Here is a 20,524-nt window from a genome sequence, read left to right as displayed (position 1 = left end):
TTTCATTCTTACATACAGATAATCAATATATACTGAGTTTGTACACTTTTCCAGGCATAATCCTAAACATTGGAAATACACACACAATTGAAACCAGGTTTCTTTGTCATAGAATGAATCCATTGGTATGTAAACTGATATGTAAACTGACAACGGAGTATAAATTAGATATTATGAAAAATGTGTCACAAGGTAGTAGTCAGATTTGAAGCCATCATCATATGGTAGCCCAGTAAGTACCTACTCTTAAGTTATCAGTCAACACTATGACTGGAATTTCCCAAAATATGTTCTATGGAATGTTCAGCAGAATGCTCCTATGTGCTGTGAATAAGAGTTCTCTGGCAATACAAGCATGGAAAATAGTATAATATATAGAACTAAATAGGATAATTCACTACATAGCTTTACTATACATATGTGTTTACCATATAAATTTACACAGAGTCTTCAAAGCTTTCAATATTCATATCTTTAAAAGAGATACACTAGGAAGAGCTTCATAGTTGTCTTGCTAAAGAACACTTGTTTTCCATGAAATATTTAGTGCGATTCTAGTTGCATAGGAAGTACTTTGAGTGCCATTACTTTAATAACTTCTTAAGCTTTAATTCAAAGTTAAGGAAAAACAGAAATAAAGTACAGGGTAAAATTTAGGAGATAAAAATGAAGCTGTGCTTTTGGAAAGAATGTCAAAGACTGAATTCCATTACTTCATTCATTAGATTGCCTACAAAGGCCTAGTTTTCCGTGAACTCTTTGTCTTACTTTAAGAGGAATCATGGTGTGGTGAATTAAAATATGAGCTTTGAAGTCAGATATATCTGAATTCCAATTTTTGTTGATGTTGTTCATTAATTGTGTAACAGCTTCTCCTGGTCTTCCATTGCTGTCTTTCTCAGTTTTCTCCTCTCCTTTTCTCTCCTGTGTGTGTGTGTGTGTGTGTGTGTGTGTGTGTGTGTGTACATGTATATATTAAGTTCTGTACATCACCTGTGCAGGTTTGTGTATTCATCCCCTCTACAAGACCAGAGACAACAGCACGAAGATCTCTCATATTGCCCTTTTATGGCCACATTCAGATCTCTCCTGCTTCCCCATCTCCCTGTCTCCAACCTTTGGCAACCACTAAGTTTTACCCCACTTCTAAAATTTTGTCATTTTACAAATATTATATAAATGGACTAATGCAATATTTAACATTTTGAGAATGATTTTTCTCCCTCAACATAATTTCTTGGGGTTGATTAGAATTGTTGCTTGTATCTTTGCAGCATGTTGCTTTGCACTGCTGAGTACTGTTCCCTGGTACATTTGTACCAGTTTGTTTAATCATTCACCCCTTGAAGGTCGTCTGGGCTGATTTTAGTTTCAGGGCTATTAAAAATAAAACTGCTGTGAATATGCATATATAGATATTTGTGTGAACATCAGTTTTCACATAACCTGGGATTCATGTCAAAGAGTAAAGTTGCTGCATTGTATAGTAATTGCATGTTGAGTTTTGTAAGAAACAGCCAATTTTCCCCAAGTACTGTACCATTTTGCATTTCCACCAACAATATATGAGCAATTCAGTTTCTCCACATACTCATCAGCATTTGGTGTAGTCACTATAAAAAAATGAAATAATCTCAGATGGGTATGTAGTGATATCTCATTGTGGTTTTCATTTGAATTTCCCTAGTGACTAATGACATTCAGTATCTTTTCACGTGTTTACTTGACATCTGTATGTCCTTTTCAGTGGTATATCTGTTCATGTCTTTTGCCCATTTCCAAATTGAATTATTCATCTTTTACTGGTGAATTTTGACTCATCTTCATTTTTGAAAGTTAGTTTTGCTAGACATAGAATCCTCAGTTGACATTTTTTCTTTCAGCATTTTGAAAGAAATGGCCTGCATTGCTTTTGCTGAGGAGTCAGCTAATTATTAATTCTTGTTCTTTTCTGCTTGATGAGTGCTTTTCCTTTTACTGCTTTCAAAAAAAAATTTTGGTGTCTTGGCATTCAGCAGTGCTACTGTGATGTGTCTAGGCCTAGATTATGGTGTGTACACTAATTGGATTCAGTGGGCATTTCAGATTTGTACATCAATGCTTTTCATCAAATTTGGGAAATTTTTCGTATTTACTCAAATATTGTGCCTATCATTTTTTCTCTTTTCTTCTCCTTTTGAATTCTTATTACACATATGTGGATATGCTTTATTTAGTTCTAGAGGTCTCTTAGGCTCTGTCCACTTTTTATTTCATCTTTCTCTGAATTCTTCAGATTGGATCCCTTTCGTTGATCTAGTCTCATGCATTTAGTATATATTTCCCGTTTATTTATACTTTTATCACTATTTGATTCTATGGATGCAATAAAACATAATTTATAGTAGTTTTATTTATTTTTAAACTATAGGTAAATGTTTGACTGTATTTGAAATTTGTATTTTCCCCTCATCTTTAAGTATTTGGAATTTTTATGTAAATGAAGTAATGTTAACTCTTGTATAATGATGTATATTATGAATATAACATATTTTATATGTTCCTGTTGATGGTCATGGAAGTGGTTTCTAATATTTGGCCATTATAATGTTGGAGGTATCATCTTGGCATATGTATTCCTAGTCACAAGTGAAAATTCTGCTTTATAAAATTCTTAAATTTACCGTGCATTACAAAATAGCTCCCTAAGTTTGATACCAATATATTCTCATAGTAGGAACATGGAAGAGTCCCTGTTTCCTATAGCCTTCCTAAAACTCAATTCTGTATCTGCATACATCTTCCTAATAAACACACATTCAAACATACAAATTATTGTAATGTGTTCATTATAACCAGCCAAAAGTAGAATGAGGAAATATTATCAGAGAGCCTGAGATGTCCAGGACCCCACTGAGCAATCGTTTCTAAGGACTGTTAGTTATTAACTGTTGGTTGTATAGCAAACAGAACAATAAATGGAAGTCAGTGACACTTATACTTACTTATTTGTACTTATGGATGTATCCTTTATCATATCCAGAGTCCTATTTGCTCATCTCCAAATAGATATGGAAGTATCAAATATTATCAAAGATTCTTTAGACTAAAAAATTCTACATTTCTATAATATAACTAAACTTACCTGTTATCTGTGTTTGCTTTATTTATGTTTTCCATTAGTAGAACATATTGGTGAAATGGATTGTGTTGATAAGCAGAGAAAAGGGCAGTTAATAACTTGTTTTAATTTTAAGATTAAAATCACACTGCAAAATTAATTTCACCATTCCCTCTTGTGGTTACTAACCTAAGGAAAAAAAGCCCTCAGAATAATTAAGGAACAACATAGGAAGATAAGGAAAAAATACAGGCAGAAGATCCAAGTAGGAAGAACAAATGTAAGAGTTCTCTTCCCTACTGCTGTAACTCCACTAATGCTAAAGATTTTATATTTGCCTAGAATTCATAGCATTCTTAGAAAAATCCATTTTCACAGTAATTCTCAAATAAAAATTCATCAATAAAATGCAATAAAATATTTGGATTGAGTTGATAGAAAATTTCTATAAATATTACTCAATCTCTATCTTCAGATAGCATGCCCTGTTATAAAATTCTACAGTTTCATAACAAAAATTCATAGGTCAGAATTGAATTTGCATTAAACTAATGATCAACAACATATGAAAATGAACACCAAAAAATCAGAATTGTCATTTTAAAACTATCACTAAACATTTGAAATTTTCATATCAAGTTTTGGGAAAGACATGTACTTTTACTTAAGGAGCTATTTTTTGCTGAGAGCAGTTAGAAAACACTCAACAAATGCAGAAGGAGGAATCTGCAATGGATCCATGGCTGTTCCTTCCTTTTCTTTGACCTCAAAGTGAGGAGCACTGTGGTTCTGAAGAATAAATCTCTTCCCTGTGGAAGCTCCAGCTCCTGCCGGGACGACACAGTAACTGTGGAAAGCCTCCATTTCTGCAGTGTCATTGGTATGGTTGTGGCAAATGGGTGCAATGGACTTCAGTCTATATTATGGCAACATAATCACTTAAACGTGAATAAGCTCAAAGCCCTAATATAGCTGTTTCCCAACAAAAAAATGAGATGGAGATTTATGTTGAATAGCCACTGATTACAAGAATATGATTAACGTGAGCTATGGAATTGGTTTCTGGGTGCTGTTGTGAAGGCCTACACCAGAAGCGTAGTATCTACTGCAAATGAGGGTAGCATGATGACCACAGATCACAAACAATATTATATTTCCTGGTCTGTTTTATAGGCTGGATAAATAATCCAGAGTTGCAAATGGTTGCCTGCATTTTTTTTCTTTGTAGAATAGTAAGGTTATAACTGTATCTATTTTGCTGAAACATTAAGCACACCAGAGGTTAATCTACTTTATTTTCATTAAATTGAATCCCAAGTGAAATAGTTTTTTTCCCTCATTTACTGAAACTTCGTATTGCTTTGAAAAGAAAGCTTCCCCACAGAATTTATACTTATTTATGAGAAGACAGTATTTATATTAAAGAGAGTAGTAATGTTACTCTAAAATTTTAAGTGTTACTCAGAACATGTACATTGAAATAACGCTAATAGGACCATCTCTAACATCTCATGATTGTCATGAGGGAATTCTTCATTGTTGTGTGTGTGTTCATGCACATCTGTGTGTGTTTCTACTGTGAAATCCTGAAACAGCAGAAACATATGACTCCTTAGATCTTAAATGTGTACTCCTTCTTAAGCAAAGTAACTGAGATCACAGTTATCTCTTTAGAAACATAAAAACTCACAGAATATGTAAACTTTTGTAATAATACACAAAAGATTATTTATGTTACCACAGTTTAAAAGTTGTTGGACTATTTCTTGGTATAAAACAATAGAAAATATACAGCTATTACAACTTAAGTATGGAGATGTCCTATTTACTGTAAAGTGGAACTAAAATAGATCAGTGGTTTATAAATCTATTTTTAGCTGCTTTTAAAAGTATAACTTGTGGCACAAAATCACTGACAAACTAGATATAATGTACCATACTTAATGGGACAGCTTTTTGATAAAACACTAATGAGATCATTTAAGATTTTAATTCAATTTATTAACTTAATTTCAAGCATACCAACTCGCTTAGCTCATTCTACCTTTTAAAATTATTATTGACCAGTTGATACATTTGAATTTGTTGTCCTAAGTAAATTTTTCAAGAAAAAAAGCTGATTAAAAAACTTGAACTGTTCATGACATAATTCATCCTTTTATATAATATAAAATTGTTTACCTTCTTAAAAGTGGAATAACAACAAATATATAAGTAATCATGATATGTACATTTTTGTTTTTGAATTATTTTACATTATTTTACTAAGAGATATCTTTGTTTAAATCATAAACTTCTCAGTGCATATTTTATCTAATGTGATGCTTTTGATTTTTCCAATCTCTAAGTCATTTCTCATGCATCTGGCTAACTTTTTGAGAATAAATGAAGATTATTTTCCATTGTAGGTTATTGCAAGTTATTGAACATACAATGGAAAAGAATCTGAAAAGGTATATATATGTAAATATATGCATATATGTGTAACTGAGTCACTTTGCTATACACCTGAAACTAACACAACATTGTAAATTAACTATACTTCAATTTAAAAAATTTAAAAAGAAAAAACAATTTAAGGAAACACTGAAAAAAAAAGAATAAATGGAGAAAGAATCGTTGCTTTTTTTTTCCACTTTTAAAAATAAACATTAAAGAGAAAAAAACAGCTATGAATTGTTTTTCCAGGTTAAAAAGAAATCTCCTCTTTGCCATTCATATTTAGTGTTGAAGACAGATGCTCAATTGTCTAAATTTCCCTGTGAAAATATTTATATAAACTTGAAAGTTTTAATCTCTATCTTTCTCAAGTGATTTTATTTGTTTCACAAATTGGATTTGAGCCCATAAATGTTTGTACTGTTCCATGAGGAATAAAGTAATTGACTTCAGCTTTATTTCACACATAGAAAATTGAGTCATTTCTAGCAATATTGCTACATTGCAGTCATGAATTTTAAAGATGTTTTAAACAACCCAGATATCTATTTGATGCCATCTTTTTTCCCCTAACATTATTGAGGAAATGTAACAGAATTATGATTCCAATGATTTTTGCTGAAAGTTGATATATTTTGTCATATTTATTTTACTAAAGAACTATAGCTGTTAGAGAGATTGAACTTCTCACACAGAAACTGATGCTACATATTTTTCCCCCTTTAAACTATTTTGTCCTTGTGGTTGTGCATAAAAACTGAGATACTTCAGTTGCTCAATGGACTTGTGTGGACCTGATCCAAAAGACAGTAAACTGATCAGGGAAAGATGAGTGCTAGAATTCTGCAACAAAACTGCACACTTTTATGTTTTGACACAAAACATAAATACCTAGTTTATTAGGTAAAGAAAAATTTTCTCTTTTGTTGGTTAAAATGAACTTATATGCTACTATATTTTATGCTTTAGAATTTTAACCCTTCAATAGGAGAAAACATTAATATCAGGGGGTTCTGATCTGAAACATTAATTTGGCATAAATTAGTGCATCAGTTTCTCTGGGTCTCAGTTTGCTCATCTGCAAGATGATGTGGTTGTGCTCTGTATGATTATGGCATGCATGTAGTGTGAAATGAGAAAATTAATCTTCTCAAATGTCGGTTGACTAGCTGTAGCTCAGAGCAATTCTTTACTGTATTATAGCTTTGAGGTTTTCACACATTCCAGGATTACCTTTGAATTATAACAAAAGGTCTTTCAAAGCATTATGACCCAAGCTAAAGTTTGGTCCTCTATTTGACTCTCACTGTTCAAGCATTTGGGCAGCCACTGGACAGGCAGGCAGACCAGGGACTCATATTTCTGTCCAGCATGCATTGGTCTTAATAATACAGTGTTTCTTCCTAATGAGGCATGGCTTCTAGTGGACAGTAGCACATCAAAGGTAGTAAGAACAAACAGACAAAAAAGTCGATCCCAACAATTGTAGGATTCCTCACCTTTTTTGCCATTAATCATGTTCCTAAATCACTTATTCTCTGAGGATTTTCTGACCCATTTTCTCTCAGGGGAAATGCCCTGGTTTGAGTGTATTCAGTAACAGCAGAGTTCTGCATGCACACACAGACAAATGAGCTCAATTGTACATCCAACAGGGAGGAAAAACATAATGATTTTATGTAAGCGTATCAAGTCTTATAAAATGTGGAGAAGAATATTAGTAACTGTTTATTATGCACCTGGGGAAACAAGAAAGTAAGCAGTTCATTTAGGTTGTTACTTCAGTATATTTGACCTAATTTTAATCAGTATAGCAAAATTGACAGAAAAAAAAGCATGAAATAATGAAACAAAATAATCTGATATTAAAAAATACATTATTATAAAAAACTAGGCTGTAATAGAAAAACAAAAGATCTTTGGTGGGTTTAAATTTCTGATTTTTTATATTGTATTCCATCTGATTTTTGCAAAAGCAAAATCAGAAATTCTAGACTTAGGTAAACATATTATGTGTTGCTCACTGGTTAAAATGGGTAAAGTGCCTGACTTCCAGATTTGAGCACATAGTCAAATTATTTCCTAGGAACTTTCTACAATAGTGGAGAGGTACTACTCTTTGAAAAATGACAGTTAATTAGTAATTTGAGATGAGGATATCTTCAGTAAAGTTAGCAAACTTACTATGTATACACATAGAAAATTAAAAAATAAATGATATATAGCAATATTTTGAATAAAATGAGAAGCCTAGAATTAATTTTTTTAGAGCATTTCAAAATGCATTATACAAAATATTGTGATAGTAAAGTGTAATGGACAATTATCTCTATATTCAAGGAAGCATTTATGTAGTAAACAAGGTCTTCTTATGAAGTTACGCTTTGGACACTTCAAAGTAAAGCTGAAGGCAATTGATTCCTAGCTATATTTTAACATCATTCTGCCAAAGAAAGTCATTAAGACGGTCCTAATATTGTTTGACTGAAATAGGAAAGGAGTGTTGCCACTAACTGCTATGCTGTATCCTGGGCTTTTAATCTGTATAGAATTGTGAAGAAGGCTAGTGAGTGAAAAATAAAAGCTGAATATGTTAAAACATATTATGCTAAAAATTATATACCTAAAACCAAGCTGTAAGTTTTAATTGGGAAATGTAAAGCTAATGGAAAATAGTTCTAAAGTTTATATGCAAAACTAAACTAAAAATAATTATATGATTGGAAAAGAAAATGTCTTAAAATAAATGCCTAGAGCTTTTTACTGAAGAGTAATTTTCAAAAATATGAATTCATAAACTTTCCGTTTAGTTGAATTTATAAAATTTAGACAATTTACAGAGAACAAAATTTACTTTTGTTTAAACAAAAATAAAAGGCAAATCAAATAATCACTTATTTACCATGTTTGAATTATTTTAAATTTCATGTTAACAGATATCTGGACTAAGGAGGGAAATATATAAGCTTGATATTAGTTAATTCATTATAAAATGTTTACTGAGTGCCCTACTGTGTGTCCTGTGGTGTCAGACTCAGATATAGAAGAGAAAAAGACAGTGGTGTCTTTACCTTCATTATCTGTGTTTTGGAGTGTTAAGACATATATAGAGAAAGAGAGAGAGAAAGAGGGAAGTAAGAAAGAGTGAATTAATTATTCATGGTTAGATCATATCTGAAAAGAAAAAACCATGAATTTAGTTTTGACAGAGTGACATAGCAATCAACGCAGTGAATCAAGGAGTCCTACCCACAGATCCACACATCACTGACAGCATCACGCTAATAAGAAGGCAGAGGTACACACAGGCAGAGGGGATGTTCATGTGGTCAGGGTGGTATTTTGTGAGCTTGGGAAAATCCAGTTTTTTGGCTGGTCTTCAGTTTTCTCATTTCTAAAATGAGTAGTAGAACCAGGTCTTTTAAGTTCCCTTCTCATGTTTTGTATTGCACATGAGATGGCTGGGGTGGAGAGAGAGCCCCAGTTCTTACTCTAGATCAGGTAACCAGTGTGCCAGGGGTTAAATCTCAGCTTATACATCTATATACTGTAAGAACTGGGACTAATTCTAGGGCTTCAGGCTGATAATCTTTCCTCTGTACAAGACCAGTTGAGTATTTCTACCCAGGCCTCTACTAGAAAGTTCCTTCCCTCTGTACTTTAGCCTCAGTAGTTCAATCTCTGTGTAGAAACATACACAGACACACAGTAGTGAAAAAAGAACTAGATAATAGGCACCCCCATAACTTGAAAGGTCAAAGTCAACTTTGTTCACTTGAAGATTCCTTATGTGTATTGAGGGACATGATATAAGGGGAGATTTTACTCTAAGCTGTGTGCCCTGAATCAGTGTTTTCAAGTTGTGAAGGCAAATGAAGTGCCGTATAGGGTAGGGGATTGGAAATGAGATCAATACTAACAAGGTAAGAGACAATAGGAGCTTGGGACAAGGAACCTAATAGTGCAGTGAGAGGCAGGCTGGGAGAAAATAGTTCGTAATGGCTTGAGTTAGGACAAGTTGGTAACTCCATGGCACATACGTGGATATGAAAACAAGTCTTTTTTCTTTTCCACTTGCAAAGCCTGGCCAGGCATGGGATTAGAATGCAGTTGACTTGGAGTTTTCAGTGCCCAGTAGGAAAAGGAGCAAGACCAAGTACTTGGGAGAGAAATCAAATCAGTCCAAGCTGAGTGGGTATCCAATTCTTTCATATTTGCATATCAAGGCAAAGAAATAGGAATAATGAGGAATCAAAACTAGAAAAAAGCCTAGACTCAGACGGTGGCTCTTGAGGAAGAGCTGGACCTAAGAACAGAGCTACACCCATCATACTGCATTCAGTGGCCACATTTCCAGAACGCCCAGGCACCACACTTGCAGTAATCAAAGGATCAGCTAATACTTTTATCAAACCAGAGGATCATAGGAAATCCAACAAAGCTGAACTGAAAATATTGTGGTTTCTGTCTGCACCCTTCATTAAATGACTATAATCTTGACATTTGCACAAGTACCTAGGAGTATACCTGCTATGATCTTAAGTTTTTGATGAGTATTAGTTTCTCTTTATTCCCTTGTTTCTTCTTCGTAGGTAAGAAATTTGCTGAGGACAGCAAGATGTTTCCCTTGCTCCTTTGTATTAACAGGGAAGAAAAAGTTGGAAGAATTCAAAGTTTCATTTCAGCTAGTCAGTGTAAAATAAATGAAATATTTTTGTTTGTTTCTTAGCATATTTGTCTAAATAGGAGCAGATACTTATGAAAACTATGTATATATTGCCTATTCGATTTTCTGAATGGCTTATGGCCATAATTATTTAAATTAAGGTCTTTCTGTTCATTCATTAGAAGTAGAAAATGTGAGTCTTCATTTATATTTTGGACACTTGAAAAGAGAAATAAATAAAATCCCACCACGATAGATTCTAACATCAAAGAAAATTACAGTTTTTCTTTTCTTAATTGAGAATATTCAGAGAAGTAAGATGCTTATGCACAGACTTTGAAATTATCACCCGAAGCAGTAACTATTAAGTTGTCTTGTCAAGTGCTGCTTGGCTTGCATTTTTAATAATATCTGTGATACCTTGGACTTTGTACAAAGACTGTGATTTGCCTGCCTTATAATCTTGGAAGATGCTGCTATTTCCAATTTCTTTTACTTGTCCAATTCCTTTGACTTGCTAGCAGGGTCCTGTTGGAATATCTATTGGAATATATGATGCAGAAATAGGTCTTCTATAAATGATTTAAGGCCAAAGATTTGAAATATGTTTGTGTTTTGTATTGGAAGACTATTATAAAATAAGAGAATCTAAATCAGAGCTAACATAGCATTTTGGTTTTTGTTTTTCAGAGAAGAGCTTTTTTTTAATGCTCTTTTCCATTTTACTAACTTAAAGAAAATACATTTAATTAATCTTATTGCAGTAAGTTGATCATTTTTGTTGTTTTCATTTGTTTTTTTGCATGAAATATTAATCATGACATTCATTAACCATTTATAATAAAGAGATTGATACCTGAATGGCTTTAGGAAGAAACTGTAAGTCATTTAGTGAGAGAGTGCTGACATTGAAAGCTGATTTAAAAAATCAGAGACTAAGTACAGTTTATATACATTTTTTGAGAGAGCAAAAGTGAGATTAAATGAGTGAACTAAGGCTTTACATAACACCCTAATGTGGGAGTTGTTAGGGAAGATAAAATCTTGATGTCTCTCTCTTGTGATTTTAAGGGGCTCAGCAGTTTTCCTTCATTGGCATCTTTTACTTTTGTCTGTCTGATGGCAGCTGGAATTTTGAGAGGGGCCATCTGAGATGTACGATTTATGTGCATCCCTCCTGCCTCCATATTTTTCACATCTTTGTCAGTTGAACAGAATCAAGAAATAATGCTCCATTTAATTTCATGTCTAAAGAAATGAGGTTCTGTGAAGTTTATTGTCTTTGATAGTTAATGTTTGAAATCACATTCTGGATTTATTGAAAGTCAGTATGTGTGGTTTCATTGCTTTATGTGTTTCAGGACAATTTTTAAAGATTTAAAACAAAATTTTACATAGTTTTGTACATACAGATTCTAGACAGGTTTAAAAAAAAGTCCTAAGTTATAATAACATCTTTATGAAGAATAAAAATCTGGTTTTACATTGTTTAGAAAGTGGTTATGGGACACTGACATTCTCAAAACTGTAGTATTTTACTCGGAAAAAGGGAAGTTTAGATCTATTCTTTGGCTGAAAAATACTTTAGAAGCTATATAAATCATACTAATTTTTCTACACCCCATATATATTCAGACCTTCTATGGTCATTGTGCATAAAATAATGCATTAGTAACAAAGAATGGATACATTCCCAGGATATGTAACAAAAATCAATTAATATTTGAAATGACAAGCCTCTCTATATTGCTCATCTATAATTTTTATCTTTATTTTCTTTCTGTCTCTAGATTCATGGATAAAAATACTTTGTTATCCAATTTATAAAAATACTTTGTTATCCCATCTAAATAGATTGGTTCAATGGAATAAACATCTATTATTAGTTTTAAACTAATGTGTTTTCTTCCACATTTTATTACATTGATGTGTTATTTATGATATGGCAGAATTAAATAAATGTGGATTCGCATGTTACAATTTTCTCCTTTCTTTTCAACATTTACTGTTTTTTTCTCAGTATCTTCTAAAAAATGCACTTCCTTTTTTCTCTCAAACTTTATCCACCCTGTTAGTTTACATACTTAAATTTATTCCAAATATACATACTTTCTTTCACTGCTCCTTGTTAACTACATTGGCATTCAATTTTCTTTTATTTTTACTCTGAGATACATGATTTTTTCTGGAGAATATCATTCATATATTTTCACCTTTGAGTTACATTGGAAACAATGGCTAATGCGTTGTTAATGTACTTATTTTAAAAATGAAAATAACTTTTTATTCTCACTGTATAGCTCCTTCTCTTAATACTGTATATTGAGGCTACAGAAATTTCTACACCTGCATTAGTTTTCTTTGACAATTTTTACCGGTTATCTTCTAATTTTTTTAAAAAAAATGTCTATTTTGTATTATACAGTGGGAAGAGATTGGTGAAGTTGATGAAAATTATGCCCCTATCCACACATACCAAGTATGCAAAGTTATGGAACAGAATCAGAATAACTGGCTTTTGACCAGTTGGATCTCCAATGAAGGTGCTTCCAGAATCTTCATAGAACTCAAGTTTACTCTGCGGGACTGCAATAGCCTTCCTGGAGGACTGGGAACCTGTAAGGAAACTTTTAACATGTATTACTTTGAGTCAGATGATGAGAATGGGAGAAACATCAAGGAAAACCAGTACATCAAAATTGATACCATTGCTGCCGACGAAAGCTTTACAGAACTTGATCTTGGTGACCGTGTCATGAAACTGAATACAGAGGTCAGAGATGTAGGACCTCTAAGCAAAAAGGGATTTTACCTTGCTTTTCAAGATGTGGGTGCTTGCATTGCTCTGGTTTCCGTGCGTGTGTACTATAAAAAATGCCCTTCGGTGGTACGACACTTGGCTGTCTTCCCGGACACAATCACTGGAGCTGATTCTTCTCAGTTGCTTGAAGTGTCGGGCTCCTGTGTCAACCATTCGGTGACCGATGAACCACCCAAAATGCACTGCAGCGCAGAAGGGGAGTGGCTGGTGCCCATCGGGAAATGTATGTGCAAGGCAGGATATGAAGAGAAAAATGGCACCTGTCAAGGTAAGAGTATGCCTGTGCATCTGCAGGGGCGGTCTGCTTCAGTTGGATCATGTATATGTATTTCTTCCAATGATTATGAGCAAATGATCTTTTACTTTGCTAATTTATGGAGATTATTTCTCTTCAAGTTTGATTTCTCTCTTCTCAGAATTTTAAAGCTTCTGGCAATGATGAAAGATTTAATGTAATATTTAAGTGGGTTTACATAATTAATACTCAGTGTCTTAATATTTCGTATTCATTTGGCTTTCAGAAAGTTTTATTTTCAAACAACTCAAGCCAAAGGATTATTTCTTTGTGTATCACTTTTCTTTGTGTGATTATTGTCCACTACTGCCATTTTCTCTCCATGAAGAAAAAACAGCACTCTTTACTTGCTATATGAAATTCAGATGCAAACCTTAGATGAGACTTGTTTTGGCATGCTTTTAACTGCCTTTTAAAAATTCTTCAGATGTAAGTTCAGCCTTATGAACTTCATAGGAAAATGTTTGTAAGCTGACAGAACTTAGTTTACTATGTTGTTTACATATAATTGCTATTACATGCTTGCTTTTAAGAATTTACAGGCCAATTTTAAACGCATAATAAGTAGTGCCCAAGAACATGACCATTTAGAGATAGAGCCAATACAGAAAGGTCATTTTAAAGCAATTTGCACTTTGGAGATTCTTTTTCTCTTTTAATTTTTCTTTTAAGTTGAAACTTGATCATGCATGCTTCCTTCTTCATTTGAAAATATCCTCATCTTGCTCCCAGTATGGTGAGTTGCCCTTTTAAACTTGGATATTTATTGATAGCTTTTTGGAACAGGATAATACTTTATGACAAAGTGAGAAACAGCTTATGAAGAAGAGAAAATGTTTTCCTTAAAAGAAAACCATCCTTATGAACCTGAATTTGTTTTCAGCATAATATGCACGTGCCAAATAGGTAATGAGAGTTAATGTGTATTAACTGAGGAGAAAACCAAATACTAAGAAGTCCCCTGATCCCACTGGTAGCTTTATGTGCATTTTTTTTTTTCTAAATCCACTATATAATGTGAATCAAACTTGCTCAAGTTTGTTCAGGCTTAACTGTAGATTGACTGTAGATCCAGGGAAACAAAACTAGGGAAATTACCTGTAAATCACATTGACTTTGCCTAATTATTTCTCTCTGGAAGCACATTGTACCATATTTAAATTTCCTTTTCAGCATCACCTAATATTTGATTGTCATCTACAATTAAGCACATGGTTGTTTTTCCCTGTAATCTACAACTCTCTATTCCTTTATATGTATACATAACATTTTATTAAATCAAAATTGTGTTTTGGATATGCTTTTAAGTTTGTCAGGGAAATAAATCATATTTTATTTAGGATTGGATTTAAAGCAAAGTTCTAACTAACTTTACCTTAACTCTTCTTTTTTGAGCAGTCTTCTTGCTGTAAGGTGAAGATATATGTTATTATAGAATCAGAAGCAGAAATTAAATATAATCCCTTGAATATATTTCATTCGTTTTTCTAAAATATTTACTATATAAATCTTAGTATTTCTAAGAATTTGTTTACTAGTATTGTAAAACAGCATGCTCTATTTGAGTATTTGTTTACATCATTTTAGAGAGTGATATGTGGTAACTTAGCTCAGAATACAATGACCTTTATCTTCATCCAGATTGATTCAGGGCATAGAGGACCTCTGCATTTAGAGGATATTTTATGATTGTTGCTGGGATTAAAATATTCTGCAGGTGCTTATCATGAAAGTGTTTTGGGGAAGTAGTGTTCTGACAGAATTTTTTTTAGTGCAAGCATTTTCTGCATATCTTTCTCTTCCCATACCCTTACTACTTGAGAAGTAGAGGCCTGCGAGCAGAAGAGGTGAGCTGGAAAGGCTGCCTTGTAGGAAACTTATGTAACTGGATTCTGTCTTGATGCGTCCGTCACCTGCTCTGGTAGGAGAAACAAAGGCTGTGGGTCATGAAGGTTATAGACTACAGAGCTCCAGAGGGCATTCTGCACAGTGTCGTCTATGTGAATAGTGCCTCTTGGCGTTGTCCCATGTACAGATGATATGTGGCTGTTCTAGGAGGAATTTCAAATGCCTATAAATAACTTAACTTATTGAATAAATAAATAAATGCAGAAGGTTTTTTATGGAGAAGTAAAACATCACAGATATCCCCACAATGTTTAAACCTATACATAATGTGTTCATGCAAATGTAAATGTATGTGTGTGTGTATTACATAAAATTCTACCATAGCTCTGACTCATTCTTTGATTTTAACCTACTGTCCCCAAAACTTTAAGTAGGGATCTTGATGTTCTGGCAATTTGTGATAGGCCAAAAATATAGGAATCATTCTTGACATCTTCTTCCTACTCACTTCTCAGTTCTCATCCATCACAAAGTATTTATAGAAATTACCACCCAGCTATCTCATAAAAACCATCCATATCTCTGTTTCCTTTTCCCTCCAGTCTATAAGTGTATCTTATTGGAACTTAATTTTTAAATATAATGAATGACTTTGTATATAGTTTCACTTTTTGAACCACGTGAGTGTATCGCTTCTGCAAACATGCAAATCTGGTCGTTCCACACACCCGTCTTCTAGTCCCCACCTATTCCCAACACACTTATTTTGAACTCTTTAATGATTTCCTTTAAATAAAGGTTTTAAAGTAGCCTAAGATCCTGCATGGCTTTGCTCCTGTTCTCTCTCTAGACGCATCTTAAACTAGGCTTCCTTTCTTCCCATCTGCATGAGCCACCCTGGCTCTCTTTTAGTTTCTCAAAGGCAATTTGCTCACTTTCATTACTCGTCCACCTATGATTCTGTTCCTTTCCACAGGAACATTCTTTTATCTCCATTATGCCCGATTAACTCACACTAATCCTTCAGATCTGTGCTCTGACACCCCTTCCTCAAAAAAGCTGTTCCTGACCCTTGAAGACTGGGTCAGGCCTCTGTTATTTATTCATATATTTTTCCTTCATAGAATTATGTAGAGTTATGATTTTTTACATGTTTGTTAATTTATTATTTGATTAATAACTCACTCCCCACCCTCATTGGACCACATACTCCTTGACAGTAGTGGTATATGTTGTGTTAAGGAATGAGAAATCAAAAGGCAAGAGGTAAGGAAAATGAATCAAAAGAGGTAATAGAATGGGCAAAGACACAAAAGAGTACTGTGTTTTAAAATTATTGGTTGATCTCTACCTTTGTATTTATGTGTAGAAAATATCCTTGGTCACAGAATTGACAAATACGTCTTTTAAATTAATGTTTACTTAGTCCTAAGATTTTCAGGCTAAATTTTCAAGTTCTAGGTATTAAATTATATGTGTTTGTCATATGATATATTAACTACGACAGAGGTCATCTTGGTGATTTTTGTAGACCTCAAAACATCATATCCTGAAACGGGTTTATAGCATAGCCTTATTACATATTTACATTTGATTATTCAGTGTCTTTGATAGCCAAAATATTTGGGATTTAATTAAGGCTTTAACTATATGAAGCAGCTGAAGTTTGAGTAAACCTGTTGTAATGACTATCTTATGCTAATATTTACAGAGTCTGTTCTAGGAGGTGACCAGGTAGTTGCTGTCAGATCATGTCTATGTGACCTGATATACGTGAAGGGCATGACAGACTTGACCCAAGGGCTTTTAGCAACTAAGCCTTCAGGAATCAGAATGCTAGGCAGCTCATTAACATATAGCTTCAACCCAGAAGACAATTAAGAAGCGATTAAGGAGTTCCTGTCCGTTTAGCAATTTATGATCTATCATTCATGCCCCCTTTTTAAACTTCCTTTAAAGGAATTTGACTACCTTTTCCATATACTCTGATTTTAAAATGGTAACAAAATACTCTGGTTTCTATTGTATTAACTTAAAATATAGAGTGCCTTTGTTTTTCTAAGGCTTACTTATATATAAGCCTGAATTTTCTATGATAAACTGCTTTAAGTATACAAATTTATTTCCTTGAAATGTTCTTTATTTTTAGGAACTAATAATGTATTGAATCCATTTATAGAAGTATGTTTCCATACTTGCTATTTATTATTATTTCTGATGAAATTCATGCTATTTTTTCCCCTTCAGAGTCATATGAAATTTTTTTTTGAGTACAAAATTGTTAGCAAAAAAGCCACTTTGGAAGTTTCTGCTTTTTATTGAAGTGAATGTGTTTGACAGAGGTAATTGAGTTCACATGAATCAAATGTTGCCTGCTGAGTTCTCTTGTGATTATGTTGCTGACTTACTCAGATGCAAGGCAAGACCACTAATCTTCATCAGTTGCTAGTGGAATGAAGTAGTAATTTGAAATTACCCCTAGATGATTATAGTTTCACTTATATCAAATGGAGGAAAGAGATTTAGATTGTGGGTCACTGCCAAAACCAGTCAGAGTAAAGAAGGTATATAGTGCATGTTCAAATACAGGGTAAGGGGGGTTACATGCCAAGGACTGTGGAGAAAAAGCACTTATTAATTGTCCAACTGGGAGATGATTGCCCAGCAAGGAAAATGTAGTGAAAATACTGAGCTCAAGAAAGAGCCTTGACTCAGAAACAATACAGATACTGCAGGGAGCAGTACGTTGATCATTCAAACTTCTGGTGCATATTTCTGTTTGAAACAAAATTGGCTGGAAATTTTGTTTATTATGTGTTCATGTGATTATACATTGGAGAGTCTAGTTATTTTTAATTAGGCATATTACCAAAAAACATCAAAGGGGTTGAACTTTTGGTCCTATTTGGTCTGCTCTTTTATGCAACAAAAGGAAACTAATTTTAATTTCAAAATTTTAACAAAACACAGAAATTATGGAAGCACAGTGTATCAGTGATGTGTGAATGTGTTTGTGTGTGTGTGTCCTAATGCTGCAAACCACCACTAGACAATTAAGTATTTGTCATTTTATCCATATGCAGGTATTACACATAAGAATAATAAAAATAGATTTTTTTTTGCCTTTTAACTTCTCCCTTGAATAATTTTGGATTAATTCTATTAAAATGTTAGAGCATGCTCTGCTTTTTTTGTTTGTTTATTTTTTGCTTTTCTTTTTTTCTAAGTCAAGGTTTCTCAACACTAATGCTATTGGTATTTTGGGTCAGACACTTGTTTGTTGCAGGAAGTCTGGTCCTGTTCACTGTAGGATATTTAACAACTTCCTTGGTCTCTACCCCACTGGATTCAAAAGGCTACTGCACTCCTGATTTTGATAGTCAAAATTGCCTCCGTACATTGCCAAATGTCCCCTGGGGGCCAAATCTCTCTTAGTTGGGGACCACTAATCTATATTTCATCTGCCTATGTGAGCAGGTATACTGCTAAAACTACATGTGTTTATAGACTGATTCCTTTTGCAAAAGTGAACATTTTTCTTAGATTTCTGCAGAACAAAGGAAGTGTACCTTTCTTAAAATTCTGCAGAACGAAGAAGTGTATGTTTTGAAATGTGACTAATTTAACTTGGATATAATGATGTAGAGATACAGGATATAGGGAAACATGCTGCTGGCGAGAAGTAGCTTACTCTAGGGGTTTAAGCACATAGATTCTGAGCCAGAATGCCTGGTGTCAGATCCTCCCCCTGCATTTATCAGCTCTACCTCCCTGTCCAAGTGATTGAATCTCTCTGTTCCTTGTTTTCCTCATCTCCACCTACCTCACAGCAATCCAATGACACATTATATGAAAATTATTTGGAATAGTGCCTAGCAAACTGTACTCATTCAGTAAACATTAGCTATCTTGTATCTCTCATTCAAAGTAAAATTATTTATAGGAGTCTGTGTCTGTCTTTTGGAAAACAAAGGTTAGCTTCAGCTTAGAAAATTCTCTAGTTTGCTCAAACTAGAGAGTATATTCTTGAGTAGTATCATTTATCCAAGAATAATCTTCCCTTTTTATTTATCAAGTGATCAAAGCTATGTAAATGTATTAGAACCCTCTTTATAAAGATTTGCTCTCTTGTTCAGTGTTATCACTCATTCTTTAATTTCTTATTGTACTAAGCACCGTATTCTATCTGTACAGTTTCTGTATCCTAAGAATGCAGAGAGCTAGGCATACAAACATATGAGTGGACTCACATCTACAGTTACAATTTATGAGAGTTGTTATTGGCAGTATGAGTGTACAGATTTAGTTAGGGTGGTAAGGAAACATTTCTCTGAAAAGGTGATGTTTCACATAGACTTGGGAAAAAAGTCATGTCAAGAGTATGCAGAACATGTATGCTTAACAAGCAGAGGGAGCTTTCAGTGCAGGGATCTATTATATTACAGTAATCAATTTGTGTATATCTACTTTCTTTCTAAAATTGTATTTAAAAATGTATGTGCACGTTAAAATCTGAGAAATAAAAGAGCTGCTACTTCCTCAAATTACCTGCTAAGAGAGGCTATTCACATGCATGTTATACTGTCTTAAGGATTGAGAATTCCTAATGATACCTAGGGTCAAATACGTGCATATCAAACATGAAACAACTCTATTTATGAGTAGTATTGGTGGATGGCGACTTGTAAGTTATCATACCCGTTGAAAGAATAAAAGCCTTTTCTTTTTTAAGAACTTAACATTTCACCAGTCCAGCAATTGTTAGTAACTTGTAAATCTTCTGCTGTATATGTATAGTAAAAAAAAAAGAAAAAAGTAGATTTTGCAATAAAGGAAAGGAAATAAAAATATCAAACATTCTATAATCCCTCCTGGACAAGTTTATGATCTTGATTTTTTACTCCTACTTTCTCATTCGTGAAAGTATACTTGTGAAAATCTTGAGTCTCCCTTTCCCACCCTTACATGTATACTTACATGTTTGTACAAATAAATATTGTACCTCATATTAACAATATTTAATTAACAATATTTAACACATAATGACTACTGTGTACATTTTACTTTGGGTAGGTCTCTAGGATGTTTTATTACTATTTTTTAATTAATTAATTAATTAATTTCAAAAATTTTGGGGGGAGGCGGTAATAAGGTTATTTATTTACTTATTTACATACTTTAAGGGAGGTACTGGGGATTGAACCCAGGACCTTGTGCATGCTAAGCACACGCTCTACCACTGAGCTACCCCTTCCCCCGCTAGGATGTTTTATTATGATGATGGCACATTGCATATTGTTACTATGCAAAGGAATTGTAGCATTAATGAACTTGAGCTCCATTATGATCAAATGG

The 20,524-nt window shown here is 33.5% G+C and overlaps 1 protein-coding gene across 5 annotated transcripts in view; it reads left to right on the top strand.

Annotated features, from left to right (window-relative positions):
- EPHA5 (EPH receptor A5) overlaps positions 1–20,524 on the top strand; it is a 309,727-nt gene that overhangs the window by 50,186 nt on the left and 239,017 nt on the right. For all 5 annotated transcript variants that reach the window (XM_031469750.2, XM_031469727.2, XM_031469736.2 and 2 more), the window contains exon 3: positions 12,631–13,294. In XM_031469750.2, the coding sequence (XP_031325610.1) occupies positions 12,631–13,294 (664 nt within the window). The remainder of the gene's footprint in view (positions 1–12,630; positions 13,295–20,524) is intronic.

This window comes from Camelus dromedarius, chromosome 1 (genome assembly GCF_036321535.1).
Source record: "Camelus dromedarius isolate mCamDro1 chromosome 1, mCamDro1.pat, whole genome shotgun sequence".
In the NCBI taxonomy this organism is placed as follows: domain Eukaryota; kingdom Metazoa; phylum Chordata; class Mammalia; order Artiodactyla; family Camelidae; genus Camelus; species Camelus dromedarius.
The sequence above is the reverse complement of the archived record's forward strand: the minus strand, read 5'-3'. Positions and strand labels throughout refer to the sequence as shown.